Below are 17,267 nucleotides of genomic sequence, written 5' to 3'. Positions count from 1 at the left end.
GCAAGACACTTCACCCTTGCTCCTGATGGGTGCTGGTTAGCGCCTTGCATGGCAGCTCCCTCCATCAGTGTGTGAATGTGTGTGTGAATGGGTAAATGTGGAAGTAGTGTCAAAGCGCTTTGAGTACCTTGAAGGTAGAAAAGCGCTATACAAGTACAACCCATTTATAAACGGTTTTCGCCTTGCATAGGAGAGTTTTAACTTGCACTTACAGATGTAGCGACCAACTGTAGTTACTGACAGTGGGTTTCTGAAGTGTTCCTGAGCCCATGTGGTGATATCCTTTACACACTGATGTCGCTTGTTGATGCAGTACAGACTGAGGGATCGAAGGTCACGGGGTTAGCTGCTTACGTGCAGTGATTTCTCCAGATTCTCTGAACCCTTTGATGATATTACGGACCGTAGATGGTGAAATCCCTAAATTCCTTGCAATAGCTGGTTGAGAAAGGTTTTTCTTAAACTTTTCAACAATTTGCTCACGCATTTGTTGACAAAGTGGTGACCCTCGCCCCATCCTTGTTTGTGAATGACTGAGCATTTCATGGAATCTATTTTTATACCCAATCATGGCACCCACCTGTTCCCAATTTGCCTGTTCACCTGTGGGATGTTCCAAATAAGTGTTTGATGAGCATTCCTCAACTTTATCAGTAATAATTGCCACCTTTCCCAACTTCTTTGTCACGTGTTGCTGGCATCAAATTCTAAAGTTAATGATTATTTGCAAAAAAAAAAATGTTTATCAGTTTGAACATCAAATATGTTGTCTTTGTAGCATATTCAACTGAATATGGGTTGAAAATGATTTGCAAATCATTGTATTCCGTTTATATTTACATCTAACACAATTTCCCAACTCATATGGAAACGGGGTTTGTACTTTTTTTGCTCAAAATTCAACATACAACGCTGCATACTAACAAAGTCCTGTAGCACCTCAACTTACATGCTTATTGGCTCTAGGAAAGAGCTAAAAAAGAGCCCCTCCAAAAAACGTATCCACCTCAAATCAACATCTCCTGATAAATGGATTAAAATTTAATCGGTGCTTGTCCCCGTAACACAACTTTATAACGTAACATGCGTTTTAAAAATCAAAAAACATTTACATAAGAAATATTTCATTAAAACAATGTAGTACAAACAACTAGAGTAGTTTTATGAAGTAATGTAATAGTAACGTACAGCCTTTACCTTGGAGAGCAAAAATCGACACTATCTCCTTTAAGCTGCTTGTCCGTCAAAAACACCATCAGCAGCTTCTACATATGTTCATGGATAAATCTTCTTAGCTGCCGTTAGACCCATTCTGCCTCAGGCCCCGTTTATGCAGGGTAAATAACACCTAACCTTATCCGTGTCCACACACAACAATGCCACCGTTTAAGACCCCCGCCCTCCTCCGTCCGCCGGCGCAACGCGACCTAGTACGCATGCGCAAAAAACCCCCCAAAAAACGTCCATCTGCTCCAAGCTCTCCAGTAGAGGACTTTACTTCACTGTGAAGTTATTTAAAAGAGCTATATTGTAAATAGTTTGCTGTGCATTTTACATTTGTTTGCTGTGTTTTGTGTGCAAGTTTTTAAATGAAAATGTATCTCCTTTGAACAATATCCAGTGTTGTGGTATTTTAATTAACTAGAATCCATGTGCTGTGGGGCCCTATTGTAGTGAATCACACCTGAGCCATCATACATGAATCACATCTTTAATCGACATGAGAAAGTAGACAATGTGATAAACTGGTTGGGACACGAGGTGATGGTTCCATCTTTCAGCTGCGCGCTACGAAGATGCGGGCATCATGCACACTGCCTGGCCATTTCACAGTCACATCCATAAAGCAATATTTGTAGTCACACACTGCCTATCACGATCACATCCACGGGAGGAAGGCACCAAGTTTTCCGGTCAGTAGAAATACAGCTGACTGTTTGAAAATTTGAAAGTTCTCTTGCCGTCTGAGATGTGTAGTATCCGAAATAGCTGCAATCGCCCGTTGCCTTCACTTAAGGTATTGTTGGGATTTCCGAAAGCGCCTGTACACATAGAAGAAGGAGAAACACGGGCATGTCTGCATGATCTGCCTCCGGCTTTGCTACAAAGCTGGCTGTGGCGCGTTCTTTTTTGATGTCACTTCCTGTGCAGGGCGTGGTCTTTCTGGCGTCACTTCCTCTCCGAACTCGCTTTGTAAACGATCAATGAGTCCATAGTGGTTAGAGTGTCCGCCCTGAGATCGGTAGGTTATGAGTTCAAACCCCGGCCGAGTCATACCAAAGACTATAAAAATGGGACCCATTACCTCCCTGCTTGGCACTCAGCATCAAGGGTTGGAATTGGGGGTTAAATCACCAAAAATGATTCCCGGGCGCGGCCACCGCTGCTGCCCACTGCTCCCCTCACCTCCCAGGGGGTGATGAAGAGTGATGGGTCAAATGCAGAGAATCATCTCACCACACCTAGTGTGTGTGTGACACTCATTGGTACTTTAACTTTAACTTAATACAAAGCTAAGTGCCGGAGATTCAAGAATTACACGGCTGACTTACCCGTGTAAAAATGTGTCCGAGGAGGGGGTCCTTAAACGCTGGTTTAGTGTGGCTGAAACGGGGCTTAGGCTAAATAATTATTTGTTTAAGGGGTTGAACGACTTAGTGTAGACATGGCCTCAGTATGGTGCAGACTGGCAGGGATATGCATGATTTGCTTCGCCAAGTTGGGACACACTCGGTCATGTTTTTGCTGATTTATTTTTGTGATTCAATTACAGAGGGATTAGTGCTTGTGCCTCACAATACGAAGGTCCTGAGTAGTCCTGAGTTCAATCCCGGGCTCAGGATCTTTCTGTGTGGAGTTTGCATGTTCTCCCCGTGACTGCGTGGGTTCCCTCCGGGTATTCCGGCTTCCTCCCACCTCCAAAAACATGCACCTGGGGATAGGTTGATTGGCAACACTAAATGGTCCCTAGTGTGTGAATGTGAGTGTGAATGTTGTCTATCTATCTGTGTTGGCCCTGTGATGATGTGGCGACTTGTCCAGGGTGTACCCCGCCTTCCGCCCGAATGCAGCTGAGATAGGCTCCAGCGACCCCCCGCGACCCCAGAAAGGGACAAGCGGTAGAAAATGGATGGATGGAATTACAAACCCCGTTTCCATATGAGTTGGGAAATTGTGTTAGATGTAAATATAAACAGAATACAATGATTTGCAACAATCCCAATCATTTATTGAGTGTTGTTAAAAGAAAAGGTGATGTAACACAGTGGTGAACATGCCCTTTCCCAACTATTTTGGCACGTGTTGCAGCCATGAAATTCTAAGTTAATTATTATTTGCAAAAAAAAATAAAGTTTATGAGTTTGAACATCAAATATCTTGTCTTTGTAGTGCATTCAATTGAATATGGGTTGAAATTTGCAATATGCTTCACGTTGAAAGCACAAGCCTCGCCGCCACGAGTTGGGATGGACATAACTTTGTTTTCCAACTATGGGAAGGAAGAAAGTGAGTGTGAAGTACAGTGCTGAGAAGAAGAAGGGAATGGTTTTACAAACCCCGTTTCCATATGAGTTGGGAAATTGTGTTAGATGTAAATATAAACGGAATACAATGATGTGCAAATCCTTTTCAACCCATATTCAATTGAATGCACTACAAAGACAAGATATTTGATGTTCAAACTCATAAACTTTATTTTTTTTTTGCAAATAATAATTAACTTAGAATTTCATGGCTGCAACACATGCCAAAATAGTTGGGAAAGGGCATGTTCACCACTGTGTTACATCACCTTTTCTTTTAACAACACTCAATAAATGATTGGGAACTAATTGTTGCAAATCATTGTATTCCGTTTATATTTACATCTAACACAATTTCCCAACTCATATGGAAACGGGGTTTGTAAAATCATTCCCTTCTTCTACTCAGCACTGTACATCACACTCACTTTCTTCCTTCCCATAGTTGGAAAACAAAGTTATGTCCATCCCAACTCGTGGCGGTGAGGCTTGTGCTTTCAACGTGAAGCATAACAATCAGCAGAGAGGCAGCTCTCATCCCAAAACACTTTTAAGCTGGGACTCTTATGTTGAGGTGCCACTTGTACAAGGATTGTTGCATGTGTGACACCTTTTATTCAATTGAAGCAGTTCGCAACCTCGGGTCTGCTGTGTGAGGTCACACGTCTGGACCAGATTCTCCTGAATAAAAGCAGAGTCCTAATGCTTTGCAGCTGCATGATGTCAATGTGGGCTAAGTTACAGTATTTACCACACTCCAACATGGAGGAGAAAAAGTGTACTTTTTGTCCGCATGTTTGTTGCTCATCGTTTATGGTGGAAATCCACTGTTGATCCACCTCTTCTTTGTCAGATTGTTAAGAGTTTAGTCTTGTGTCATCTTGACGATTGTTCTACAGTCTGGGCGTCTGCTGAAAGTGGTGAGATCAGTAAGATCCAGATTGTCCAGAATAGGGCAGCAAGGCTGGTTCTTGGTTGTTCACTAAGAACCAATGTGGACCAAATGCATGCTTCTCTTTCCTGGCTAACAGTGCAGAACAGGTTGTCAGCTAACACTCTTCTATTGTTCAAATCAGTAACCGGTAGTAAAACTCCTGCTTTTCTCATGGCCCTAATAGTCATACTTGCCAACCGTCCCGGATTTTCCGGGAGACTCCCGAAATTCAGCGCCTCTCCCGAAAACCTCAAATTTTCTCCCGAAATTCAGGCGGGGCTGGAGGCCACGCCCCCTCCAGCTCCATGCGGACCTGAGTCCGCTTTCCCACGATATAAACAGTGTGCCTGCCCAAACACATTAAAACTGTAGAATGATCGAGGGCGAGTTCTTGGTTTCTTTTGTGGGTTTATTGTTAGGCAGTTTCATTAACGTCCTCCCAGCGCGGTAACAACACACAACAACAGCAGTCATGTTTTTGTCTACCGTAAAGCAGTTCGTCTGCCGTAAACAGCAATGTTGTGACACTTTTAAACAGGACAATACTGCCATCTATAACATCAATAACATCAACGGCTTTTAGAGAGTGCAGTGCACAACTGCGCACACAACAAGGAGACAAAGCAAAAGAACGAGGAAGATACAGCCATGGCGACGCCGACGACGAGTAAGATGAAGAAATACGCTTTGTTGCACCTTTCCTGCCTGAGTCCGGCGATTAGTTGCAAATCTTGCTTTATTGATTGCTTGCACACAGCCAATCCAACACAAAACAAACTAGTCCACGCCCGCAGTCACGCTACCGCTCCCTCTCTTCTCTCGCCCACACACTCACTGACGTCACTCACCTCACATGCTCACCTATTAAAGGGCCACACACACACATACGCTACTCTCATAACAGCTTGTAAGTTCCAAGCCGCAGCTGCGATTGGACCTGGATAGCCTTCGGGAAGAAGTAGTGGACTACCAAGTGCTTGGCACTGAAGATCTTCCTCAGGAAGCAAAGATTGACCGGTTTTGGGCCATGCTAGGGAGAGATGGAAGACTCCAGACTCTAATGCATTTGATGAAAGCACTTTTGTGCGTGCCACACATCAATGCATCATCAGAGAGGGTGTTCAGCATGGTTAGAAAAATAGTGACAGAGAATAGAACAAGGATGGACAATTCAACCCTTAACTCAACAATGAGTAGATGAGTGTTATGTGTGTGTGTGTATATGTGTAAATAAATGAACACTGAAATTCAAGTATTTCTTTTATTTATATATACATATATATATATAATAAAATAAATATATATATATATACATATAACTAAAATTCACTGAAAGTCAAGTATTTCATATATATATATATATATATATATATATATATATATATATATATATATATATATATATACTTGACTTGGTGAATTCTAGCTGTAAATATACTCCTCCCCTCTTAACCACGCCCCTAGCCACGCCCCCGCACCAACCATGTATTCTGTAGTTAGTATTATATGTTTTTACTTGTAATTGTATTGAATTGTGGACCCCAGGAAGACTAGTGGGTCGTTGAGGCAACCAGCTAATGGGGATCCTTAATAAAAATCAAAAATCAAATCACTGCGGCTGACAATTATTACATAGAATATTACATTTCAGTAATAATGTGCATGTTGGCTGGTCTCTAAACTTACCTGGTCTTCATCGCTGTCGCTACCCTCCAGGCTGATGGAGCTGTTCCTCTTATCCTGATTCTAAAAAGGACAAATATTAAAGAACGAAAAGTGACGCAGGTTGGAGATTAAAGTAGGATGTCAGCGGTCGTTTTACCAGGGCTGTGTGAGGTGAAGTGTATTCAGGGGGGCTGCAGGGTAGACCGTCATCTTCTGACATGGTTCCGCCATCTTCTGTCCTCTTAACACACATCAGAGATGGAGGAGAGCCCAGTTTGATGGCCTGCTTCAGCTGGAGCTGCAAAAGCACAACATTATATGTACACTCCTCACAAAAACTGAACATGTCCAGCTGTTCAATGTTTTATCAGCAATCATTGCACAACTTGCTGTTCTCTAACAATGATATGAACGGCTTAATTCACAACATTAATGAAATTAAACAATGGATGTCCGCTAACTTCTTGCAACTCAACGCCAAGAAAACGGAAATGCTGATTATCGGTCCTGCTAAACACCGACATTTATTTAATAATACCACCTTAACATTTGACAACCAAACAATTACACAAGGCGAATCAGTAAAGAATCTGGGTATTATCTTCGACCCAACTCTCTCGTTTGAATCACACATTAAGAGTGTTACTAAAACGGCCTTCTTTCATCTCCGTAATATCGCTAAAATTCGTTCTATTTTATCCACTAGCGACGCTGAGATCATTATTCATGCGTTCGTTACGTCTCGTCTCGACTACTGTAACGTATTATTTTCGGGTCTCCCTATGTCTAGCATTAAAAGACTACAATTGGTACAAAATGCGGCTGCTAGACTTTTGACAAGAACAAGAAAGTTTGATCATATTACGCCTATACTGGCTCACCTGCACTGGCTTCCTGTGCACTTAAGATGTGACTTTAAGGTTTTACTACTTACGTATAAAATACTACACGGTCTAGCTCCGTCCTATCTTGTCGATTGCATTGTACCATATGTCCCGGCAAGAAATCTGCGTTCAAAGAACTCCGGCTTATTAGTGATTCCCAGAGCCCAAAAAAAGTCTGCGGGCTATAGAGCGTTTTCTATTCGGGCTCCAGTACTATGGAATGCCCTCCCGGTAACAATTAGAGATGCTACCTCAGTAGAAGCATTTAAGTCCCATCTTAAAACTCATTTGTATACTCTAGCCTTTAAATAGCCCCCCTGTTAGACCAGTTGATCTGCCGTTTCTTTTCTTTTCTCCTCTGCTCCCCTTTTCCTTGAGGGGGGGGGGGGCACAGGTCCGGTGGCCATGGATGAAGTGCTGGCTGTCCAGAGTCGGGACCCGGGGTGGACCGCTCGCCTGTGCATCGGCTGGGAACATCTCTGCGCTGCTGACCCGTCTCCGCTCGGGATGGTGTCCTGCTGGCCCCACTATGGACTGGACTCTTACTATTATGTTGGATCCACTATGGACTGGACTCTCACAATATTATGTCAGACCCACTCGACATCCATTGCTTTCGGTCTCCCCTAGAGGGGGGGGGGTTACCCATATATGCGGTCCTCTCCAAGGTTTCTCATAGTCATTCACATCGACGTCCCACTGGGGTGAGTTTTTCCTTGCCCGTATGTGGGCTTTGTACCGAGGATGTCGTTGTGGCTTGTGCAGCCCTTTGAGACACTTGTGATTTAGGGCTATATAAATAAAGATTGATTGATTGGTTGATTGATTGAACAGGTGTGTGAATCCATGCATGAAACCATGAATAAACACGCAGTTTCAATTAAGATAGGTCCCCCTTATCATGCTGTTGATGGCTACAAACAGCGTTTTCTTAAAGGGAAGTGGCCACTGAGCTTAGAGTGTCATGAACAGACACATGCCTTTTATGCATTAAAACTGAATGGGTTGATTCATGGATCAAACTCCTGTTGTTTATTTTGCCATTCAGGTCCTTGTTAGTGAAGAGAAGGTCAAATTAGGTGCACCTGTAAAGGTTACAATGCATTTTAGCTTTATCCTGAAAATTCACCCGAAGTCTGAATATTCTGACCTTTTTGTGAGGAGTGTACATAATTGGATGTTTTCAATTTGATGTTCTCTTGCAGATAAATTAGAACCTACATACTAAAACAGCTCTCAGTATGATGCACTGCAGCTACACATTAAAATTAAATTAATATTATATAAAAAAATGCATTCTTTTTCTAAACGCATAGGTTTAAAATGAAAATATTTTATCTCAGATTGTGCAGTTGATCCAACAGAATCAGAATGTTTTGTTTGAGTACATGTTGTGGAATTCAAACTATTATTTATTGCAACGTTTTAGAAAATATAACATAATATTTAGGGCCTATTGGTGTTTGCACAAGACAATCCTATTTGTGTATAGTCAGACACGGAGAATATCTTATTCATACAGTCCCTCCAACAGAGAGACCAAGCGTTTAATTGTGAAGTAAGTACCACCGAAGATAAAACACTTGTACTGTAATATTACCTGTTACAGTTAATGAGTGGCTGATTTATTCAGGTGTAAAAAAACATCATTCATTTATAGTAATTTTGCTTAATTACTGCATATGTTAGTCCTATGTTGGTATGTAATTCCTGCACACATAGCATTTCCCGTAGCATAATACATAACTCACATAATGTTTTTTCTGTAGTGACTGTGCCAGAGGTAGACATGTATTATACTGAGGTGGCAAATTATGACGCGTTAAATCAATTGCAGCACTAACCAAATTGTATCAAGATTCCCATCATATCAATCCTAGATGTGATCAAAGTTATGTAAGGCACACTACACAAAATAAAAGTAACGTTATTAATATCACTACTACGGATAGCATTAACAAAAATTCCTCAAAACAGCCCAATACCTATAATATGGGCTTTTTAAACATCAGATCATTGTCTCCCAAAACGTCATTAGTTAATGAGGTCATTCGAGACAACAAAGAAATTTGGCTAAAACCAGGCACATTTTTCCCACTTAACGAGGCATCTCATACGAGTGCATATATTGCCCGTCCCCTTAAAATGGGTTGAGGGGTCGCACTAATATCCAGTTAAAACCTTAACCTTAGCCCTAATCTAAATAATAAATATAAATCATTTGAGGTGATTACTATGAGGTCTGTCACACCGCTACCTCTTTATCTGGCTGGTAACTATCGCCCCGCCGGGCCCTATTCGGACTTTATCAGTACATTTTCACAGTTTGTCACTGATCTAGTGACGCACGCAGATAATACAATTATAATGTGGGATTTTAATATCCATATGAATGCTGTTGATGGCTACAAACAGCGCTCCAGACTATGATTGATAGCTGTGGTCTTACACAAATAAAAAATTAACCCACGCATCGCAACGGTAATACTATAGACCTAGTCCTTGTCCGGGGTGTCACCACCTCCAAAGTTATTGTACTACCGTACAGTAAAGTAATGTCCGATCATTACATTATACAATTTGAAGTTCTGATTTATTGTCAACGAGCGACTAATAACCAATGCTTTAGCAGCCGCGATATTAATGCTGTCACAACTACGACTCTTGCTGGCCTACTTCCTTCGGTAATGGCACCATTCCCAAATTATAACCTCACTAACAACTTTAACGATATAATGTGCAACACCAATGATAGTATAGCACCGCTAAAGCTAAAAAAGGCACTAAAAGTCGTACCCCCTGGTTCACAGAAGAAACCAGAGCTATTAAACTATCATGTGGAAAGCTAGAATCCAAATGGCGTGTGACTAAACACAAGGTTTTCCATCAAGCATGGAGTGATACTTTAATAACTTATAAACACGCGCTTACCTTAGCTAAAACTAGTTACTACTCCAATTTCAACCGCCTCAATAAAAACGATCCTAAATATTTGTTAAGTACAGCAGCATCGCTAACCCATCAAGGGACTCCCCCCCAGTAGCTCCACCCACTCGGCTGATAACTTTATGAAATTGTTTAATAAGAAAATTGAACGCATTAGAAAGGAGATCAAAAATAACACGTTTCAGCTCCAACTGGGTTCTATTAACGCCGATACAAATATATGTATGACGGATATTGCCCTCCAAAATAATCTCTCTCTTTTTGAAGAAATAACATTAGAGGAACTCCTGCGACTCATAAATGTGATAAAACTAATAACATGTTTACTTGACCCACTAACTAATATTAGGACAATCAGTGTTAAATATTATGAACGTATCACTTTCCTGTGGTACTGTTCCCCTGGCATTCAAAAAAGCGGTTGTTCATCCTTTGCTCAAAAGACCTAACCTCGATCCTGACCTCATGGTAAACTACCGGTCGGTGTCCCACCTTCCCTTTATCTCGAAAATCCTCAAAAAATGAACACTTATCGTCTAATAATCTCTGTGAATCCTTTCAGTCTGGTTTCAGGGTAAATCACTCTACAGAGACAGCTCTTGCAAAAATGACTAATGATCTATTGCTAGCCATGGATGCTGATGCGTCATCCATGTTGCTGCTACTTGATCTTAGCGCTGCTTTCAATACCGTTGATCATAACATTCTATTTAAAAAAATGATTAATGTAGTATTTTGTTAATGTTCAACTAACAACAGCCATTCGACTCTTTAATATACAAACAAACAAAACACAGATTTTCAATGTAGTATTTGTTTAGAAATATATTTATGTTTTACAGTAAATCGCCACAATTACCGATGACGAAAAAAACTAATTATGGACAAATCCATAAAAAGTCCCCAAAATGCCTATTGTTGATACTGTAAACTGTATAATATGCCTCTCAGAGTTAAACACATTTTAAATTCAGTTTTACACATTAACAATGAACGATCACAGGCATATACAGTACTTACAAAGTGTGCAGCTGCACAACATATCTTGTCAAAACATCTTTCTGCTGGAAAATGTTGAGTTAATTGACCTGTGACACAACACCCTCTGCTGCACCACTTATTCTCCTGAAGATGGCGCCATCAAAGCATATTATTTTATGAGTTACCATCAAAAAGGGGATCTATATGTATACTGAGTATACTGACTAAGATTAAGAGTGTCTTGTGCCAATGTTTGCAAATTAAGTGTTGTATGTAAATTACTGTATACACTATATATGAGCATGTGTGTATCTCTATATATCTGTTTACAAAGAGTATACTGCATCTTAAATATTGCACAAACAGTGCACAGTTACATTTTATTGCACAATTTTGACACGATAGTATTGATATATAAACAGTATATGTTCTTTTCTTTTTCAATACCCTTAAATTGTACTCTTATTCATTTTGTACTGTCTGTAAATAAGGCTGCTGTAACAGTCATATTTCCTGCAAAGGATCAACAAAGTGTTTGTATTATGGAAGATATTGTGATTTCTCATACAACAGAAGACTAATAAAAGAAGAAACAGAAAATAATAACATTGTTCTGTCATGGAGTGGGATGGATGGGAAACAACGAGAAATGTCATAATGTTTTATGGCAATGTGCATAATCTTACAACAAAACAATAAATAAATCCAACTCGTCTCAAGGGATACCAGATGTACTCTGGATACACACTGCATTTGTTCAGTGTGAGAATAAAGGTGAAAAATCTCCCTGGGGTCATTCAGAATAACAAAATAGAAATAGAATACTTTTTTATGTGGAATTATTTGAAAACTAAATTGGCTTTTTTCTTTGTAAATACACATGATATTTTTATTGTCCTTTTTACAGTGATCACTATTTCTACTTATTAGAGAAGAACGTTTTAGAGGATGAGTTTAACTAGAGATCAAACTTTTGTCGCCGCTTGTTGTGACACATCATTGTTGAGTGAAACAATAATATGTGTCACAACAAGTTTAAGTAAACAACAGTATGTGTCACAACACGTTTCAGTAAACAACAATGAGAGTGGCAACAAAAGATTGACCCCCATTTAGGCTGTCTGCGTGCTAAATAGAGCCGACTGTGGCTCGATTTAGCACCGATTTCTTCCTGTTTGGACACTTTTCTCTAGTTTTAGTTCTGCCTGTCTGCAACAAATGTCACACGTAATACATCAACATCTTACTGCAGCACAAACAGACTACTTGTGTGTATTACTTCATGGATCTGAGCAAGCTTTTAGGTTGAAATACCAACCTGAAAGACAATATACTAAGGCTAATCTCACAATGATAAATACATTATTGGCTTTTTCACCCATGCCTGCATTGACAGTAGTTCTGACCAGGACAGTTGCTAGGAATTCTTGGCCCCCTGAAAGAATATGTGTTGGCCCAATACCTCATTCACTGCCTGTGTGTGGCAGTGTGGGCCCTTAGAATTGTCATCAATAACAATAACAGACCTCCCAAGTGAGATATGAATGCTGTCTGAGCTACAACTATGTCAGTATAAATAAAGGAAACAAGAGCATGTTAACTTTGCCTATCACGGTTGAAGTAATACTGTATGTGCAAGTGTTTTACACGCAGTGGCTGTTCGAGATTCAATGGCGACACTGAATCAGCCACACAGAAAAATGCAGCAACAGAAAAAAGTTGGCACTGACAACGCTACCTTGATGCTAACATATAATGAACAATTATATAGATGGGCTATGGAAATTAGCATCACGATGGGAGGAATTGTAACTTTTTACAAACATTTAAAACATTCTTTTACCAGAACAGGCTTGACATAAACACCATTTGCAAAAGTACTTATAGGCAGAGGTGGGATTTACAGGGTTTAGTATAGGGGGTGTTGTTGTGAGTTTGTGAAACCCTTTAATACACCTGTGTTTAAGAGGTATACCGCTATATACAAACCCCGTTTCCATATGAGTTGGGAAATTGTGTTAGATGTAAATATAAACGGAATACAATGATTTGCAAATCATTTTCAACCCATATTCAGTTGAATATGCTACAAAGACAACATATTTGATGTTCAAACTGATAAACATTTTTTTTTTGTGCAAATAATCATTAACTTTAGAATTTGATGCCAGCAACACGTGACAAAGAAGTTGGGAAAGGTGGCAATAAATACTGATAAAGTTGAGGAATGCTTATCAAACACTTATTTGGAACATCCCACAGGTGTGCAGGCTAATTGGGAACAGGTGGGTGCCATGATTGGGTATAAAAACAGCTTCCCAAAAAATGCTCAGTCTTTCACAAGAAAGGATGGGGCGAGGTACACCCCTTTGTCCACAACTGCGTGAGCAAATAGTCAAACAGTTTAAGAACAACGATTCTCAAAGTGCAATTGCAAGAAATTTAGGGATTTCAACATCTACGGTCCATAACATCATCAAAAGGTTCTGAGAATCTGGAGAAATCACTCCACGTAAGCGGCATGGCCGGAAACCAACATTGAATGACCATATTAAAAAACTGACATCAATCTCTAAAGGATATCACCACATGGGCTCAGGAACACTTCAGAAAACCACTGTCACTAAATACAGTTCGTCGCTACATCTATAAGTGCAAGTTAAAGCTCTACTATGCAAAGCGAAAGACATTTATCAACAACATCCAGAAACGCCACCGGCTTCTCTGGGCCCGAGATCATCTAAGATGGACTCATGCAAAGTGGAAAAGTGTTCTGTGGTCTGACGAGTCCACATTTCAAATTGTTTTTGGAAATATTCGACATCGTGTCATCCGGACCAAAGGGGAAGCGAACCATCCAGACTGTTATCGACGCAAAGTTCAAAAGCCAGCATCTGTGATGGTATGGGGGTGCATTAGTGCCCAAGGCATGGGTAACTTACACATCTGTGAAGGCACCATTAATTCTGAAAGGTACATACAGGCTTTGGAACAACATATGCTGCCATCTGAGCGCCGTCTTTTTCATGGAAGCCCCTGCTTATTTCAGCAAGACAATGCCAAGCCACATTCAGCAAGTGTTACAACAGCGTGGCTTTGTAAAAAAAAAGAGTGCGGGTACTTTCCTGGCCCGCCTGCAGTCCAGACCTGTCTCCCATCGAAAATGTGTGGCGCATTATGAAGCGTAAAATACGACAGCCGAGACCCCGGACTGTTGAACGACTGAAGCTCTACATAAAACAAGAAATGGAAAGAAATCCACTTTCAAAGCTTCAACAATTAGTTTCCTCAGTTCCCAATTGTTTATTGAGTATTGTTAAAAGAAAAGGTGATGTAACACAGTGGTGAACATGCCTTTTGATTTGATTTGATTTGATTTGATTTCCCAACTACTTTGGCACGTGTTGCAGCCATGAAATTCTAAGTTAATTATTATTTGCAAAAAAAAAAATAAAGTTTATGAGTTTGAACATCAAATATCTTGTCTTTGTAGTGCATTCAATTGAATATGGGTTGAAAAGGATTTGCAAATCATTGTATTCCAGTTATATTTACATCAAACACAATTTCCCAACTCATATGGAAACGGGGTTTGTACATAAACTTTGAGTTATTTATTGATTCATCACTCAGTTACATTTACTTAAGTAACTTTTTGGATAAATTGTATTTGTAGTTATATATACATTTATTACATATATATATATATACATTTATATATATATTTGTATTTTTGTAAAGAAGAAACACTACTTTTACATTGTAACATTTACTTTCATTCTGGCTGCTACATTTAATTATATCATCATTATATTTATTAATGACCTATTTGATTATTGCTTGCAAAGATGTACTCATTTGGCTTGTTGGAGAGAATTCTTTCAGCGGGCAGTGTCACATGGCACTTTCGCATGCACACACACACACACACACACACACACACACACACACACACACACACACACACACACACACACACACACACACACACACACACACACACACACACACACACACACACACACACACACACACACACACACACACACACACACACACACACACACATGCAGGGACAGTGCATCTGTTGAACACACAAGTGTAAATATGCAAGATTGTAGCCAGTGGCTAATTTCCATCTTTCGTCCGTGTGGCAATTAATGCAGCAAATAATACTCATCAGTTACTTATTTGGATGACAACTTTTTACTTTTACTTTAGTCATAATATTTTACTTTCTCTTTGGCTCTCATCAAAAGGTGGACACTTATCCTTCCCTCTCCCTTATCTCTTCTGCTTGCTTCTTTGTTTTGTCTTAACTTTCTTGGAACCTCTTTTTGCACTGCTCTCCAAAATCTAGACAATGGACTTGATCAACTAGCCTCTCAACGAAATTGACAAGATCTTCTCAACAACAAGCTTGGGTTTGGGAAACCTGATTGTCCTGACGGAACGTTTATTACTAGACACACGGTAGACTCCTAGGAGAAGTGGAGAGCCGCGTGCCTTGTGATTCTTTCAGTCGAGGACGTTGAAAACATGTAACTATTCGGAATCATGATAACAGGACATCTGCTGATTGGAGTAAGCGTTGCCATGGTGTACTGCCAAATTCGGAAGATGCTGGCAACCGTTCAAGGTCCCCCTAAGCTGTCACAAATAAATAATGGGAAGAGATGTGGACACTAAGACTTTTGTAATTTTGGGTTAAATCGTAAACTGGATAACATCTTGGAGAAGCTGTCTGCTCTGCAGGGAAAAGTATCATGAATGAGGACAAAAATGGACAATTGGAGTGAAAAGTTTGAATCTGTTTTGCTCGCTCAAACACAAACATTCTGTTTATGTTGTGTACAAGGTGTATTTATAATACGTTGTGTAAAAGGAAATGTAAAATTTCTATGAAGCTCATCTTGTATTTGGGATTGATTATAGGGTTAGGCAAAATAAGTGCTCAACTTCAGCCTAAACCCTTTCGGTCTGTAAAATTGTCAATCTATGAATGTAAAACTGTTTGTTTATTTTGTTGACCACTGACTGAAGAAATAATAAACTAACAATAAACAAACAAACTAACTAATCTGGATTTTTTTACCCTGGATGGAGCGACCTGGCAAGGTCGTCGCTACGAGACTCCCCCAGAAGTCAGCGCAGAAAATAAGCTACAAATTCCTTCCCCATCTTTCATTGACACACACTCCTTGTTTGTTGACTTTATTTGGACTAACTGGCTGTGTTATCGCATTTGCGAGCGCACCAAGGTCGCGGAACAGAGCCACTTTGCAGGCTTACACACACACACATCTACGGAAAATAAACGCCACACACACACACACACACAAACGTACTCCCCCCCCACATCCCAAGCCTTCGTAGCTTAAGACCCCTTTGGTATGACGAACAACGGAGCAGCGTCCCTGGTGGCAACAGCTTGGGGCTCTGCCCAGTTACAAGTCTTTAGTTTTGTGTGTTGAAACATGTATATGTGCTTTGTGTGTTTTTTGCTGGTCTCAAATTGAGCCCCCCCCTTAATTACCTTTTTCCTACCTTTATTACGGGGCACTGCCCTTGTGGTGACCCATAAGGCTTCCTGTTCTGTATACCCTGTATACTGTATGTCTGTTTGTGGATGGGTTTGTACCGAAATGACGTCGTACTTTTTAAGGGCCATTGTTACGGCTCAGACTCCCGCCAACGCCGCTCATCCGTCCGTGCGCTCCAGTGAGAGCACTGCGGGCCACGCCCACGGGCGTTTCCTCTCCGCTGCGGGTGCACCTCCGCACGGCTGCACCTCCGCACGGCTGCAGGATATCTGTAATCGGCGCACCTGCCTGGGATGAACGAGCTGCCTTCATAAGCTCGCACAACCTGCCATGCCGCGCCGGAGTATAACCGTCTGTTCGCGTACAGTAAGCCACGCCCTGCTCTATGCAAACCTTCCTTCGCTCTCTGTGTTTTCCTCCGTCGTGTTTATATGGTCTCACGTTTTCCCTTGTCGTCCTTCCTGCAGTTTGCCTTTGTTCCACGTGTCGAGCTGTGCGTCTTGACATACCTCGTTTCTCCCCCTGCTTCCCGGACTGCCTCTTGGATCTCGACCTCCCGCTTGGACACGGATCTCTCTCTTCCCCTGGACTTCCTCATCTCTCGTTCAACACTTGGTAACACACACTTCAGCTAACTACACACATAGCCTTACACCACATACACGTTTGGATCTAGTTCACACTATATTTCCTTGGTTTGTATAATTATTGTTTTATTATTATATATAATATGGTCTATATATATAATAAATCTTTGAACATTATCCCCCTGGTGTCTGAGCCGTCATCT

At 40.7% G+C, this 17,267-nt stretch overlaps 1 protein-coding gene across 6 annotated transcripts in view; it reads right to left on the bottom strand.

Annotated features, from left to right (window-relative positions):
- LOC133618868 (uncharacterized) overlaps positions 1-17,267 on the bottom strand; it is a 142,684-nt gene that overhangs the window by 25,258 nt on the left and 100,159 nt on the right. For all 6 annotated transcript variants that reach the window (XM_061979648.2, XM_061979649.2, XM_061979652.2 and 3 more), the window contains 2 exons: positions 6,281-6,421; positions 6,145-6,204 (listed from right to left, as the gene is read on the bottom strand). In XM_061979648.2, coding sequence (XP_061835632.2) covers positions 6,145-6,204; positions 6,281-6,421 — 201 coding nt within the window. The remainder of the gene's footprint in view (positions 1-6,144; positions 6,205-6,280; positions 6,422-17,267) is intronic.

The sequence above is a fragment of the Nerophis lumbriciformis genome, linkage group LG19 (assembly GCF_033978685.3).
Source record: "Nerophis lumbriciformis linkage group LG19, RoL_Nlum_v2.1, whole genome shotgun sequence".
NCBI classification, from domain to species: domain Eukaryota; kingdom Metazoa; phylum Chordata; class Actinopteri; order Syngnathiformes; family Syngnathidae; genus Nerophis; species Nerophis lumbriciformis.
This window is presented reverse-complemented; position numbering and strand designations above follow the sequence as displayed.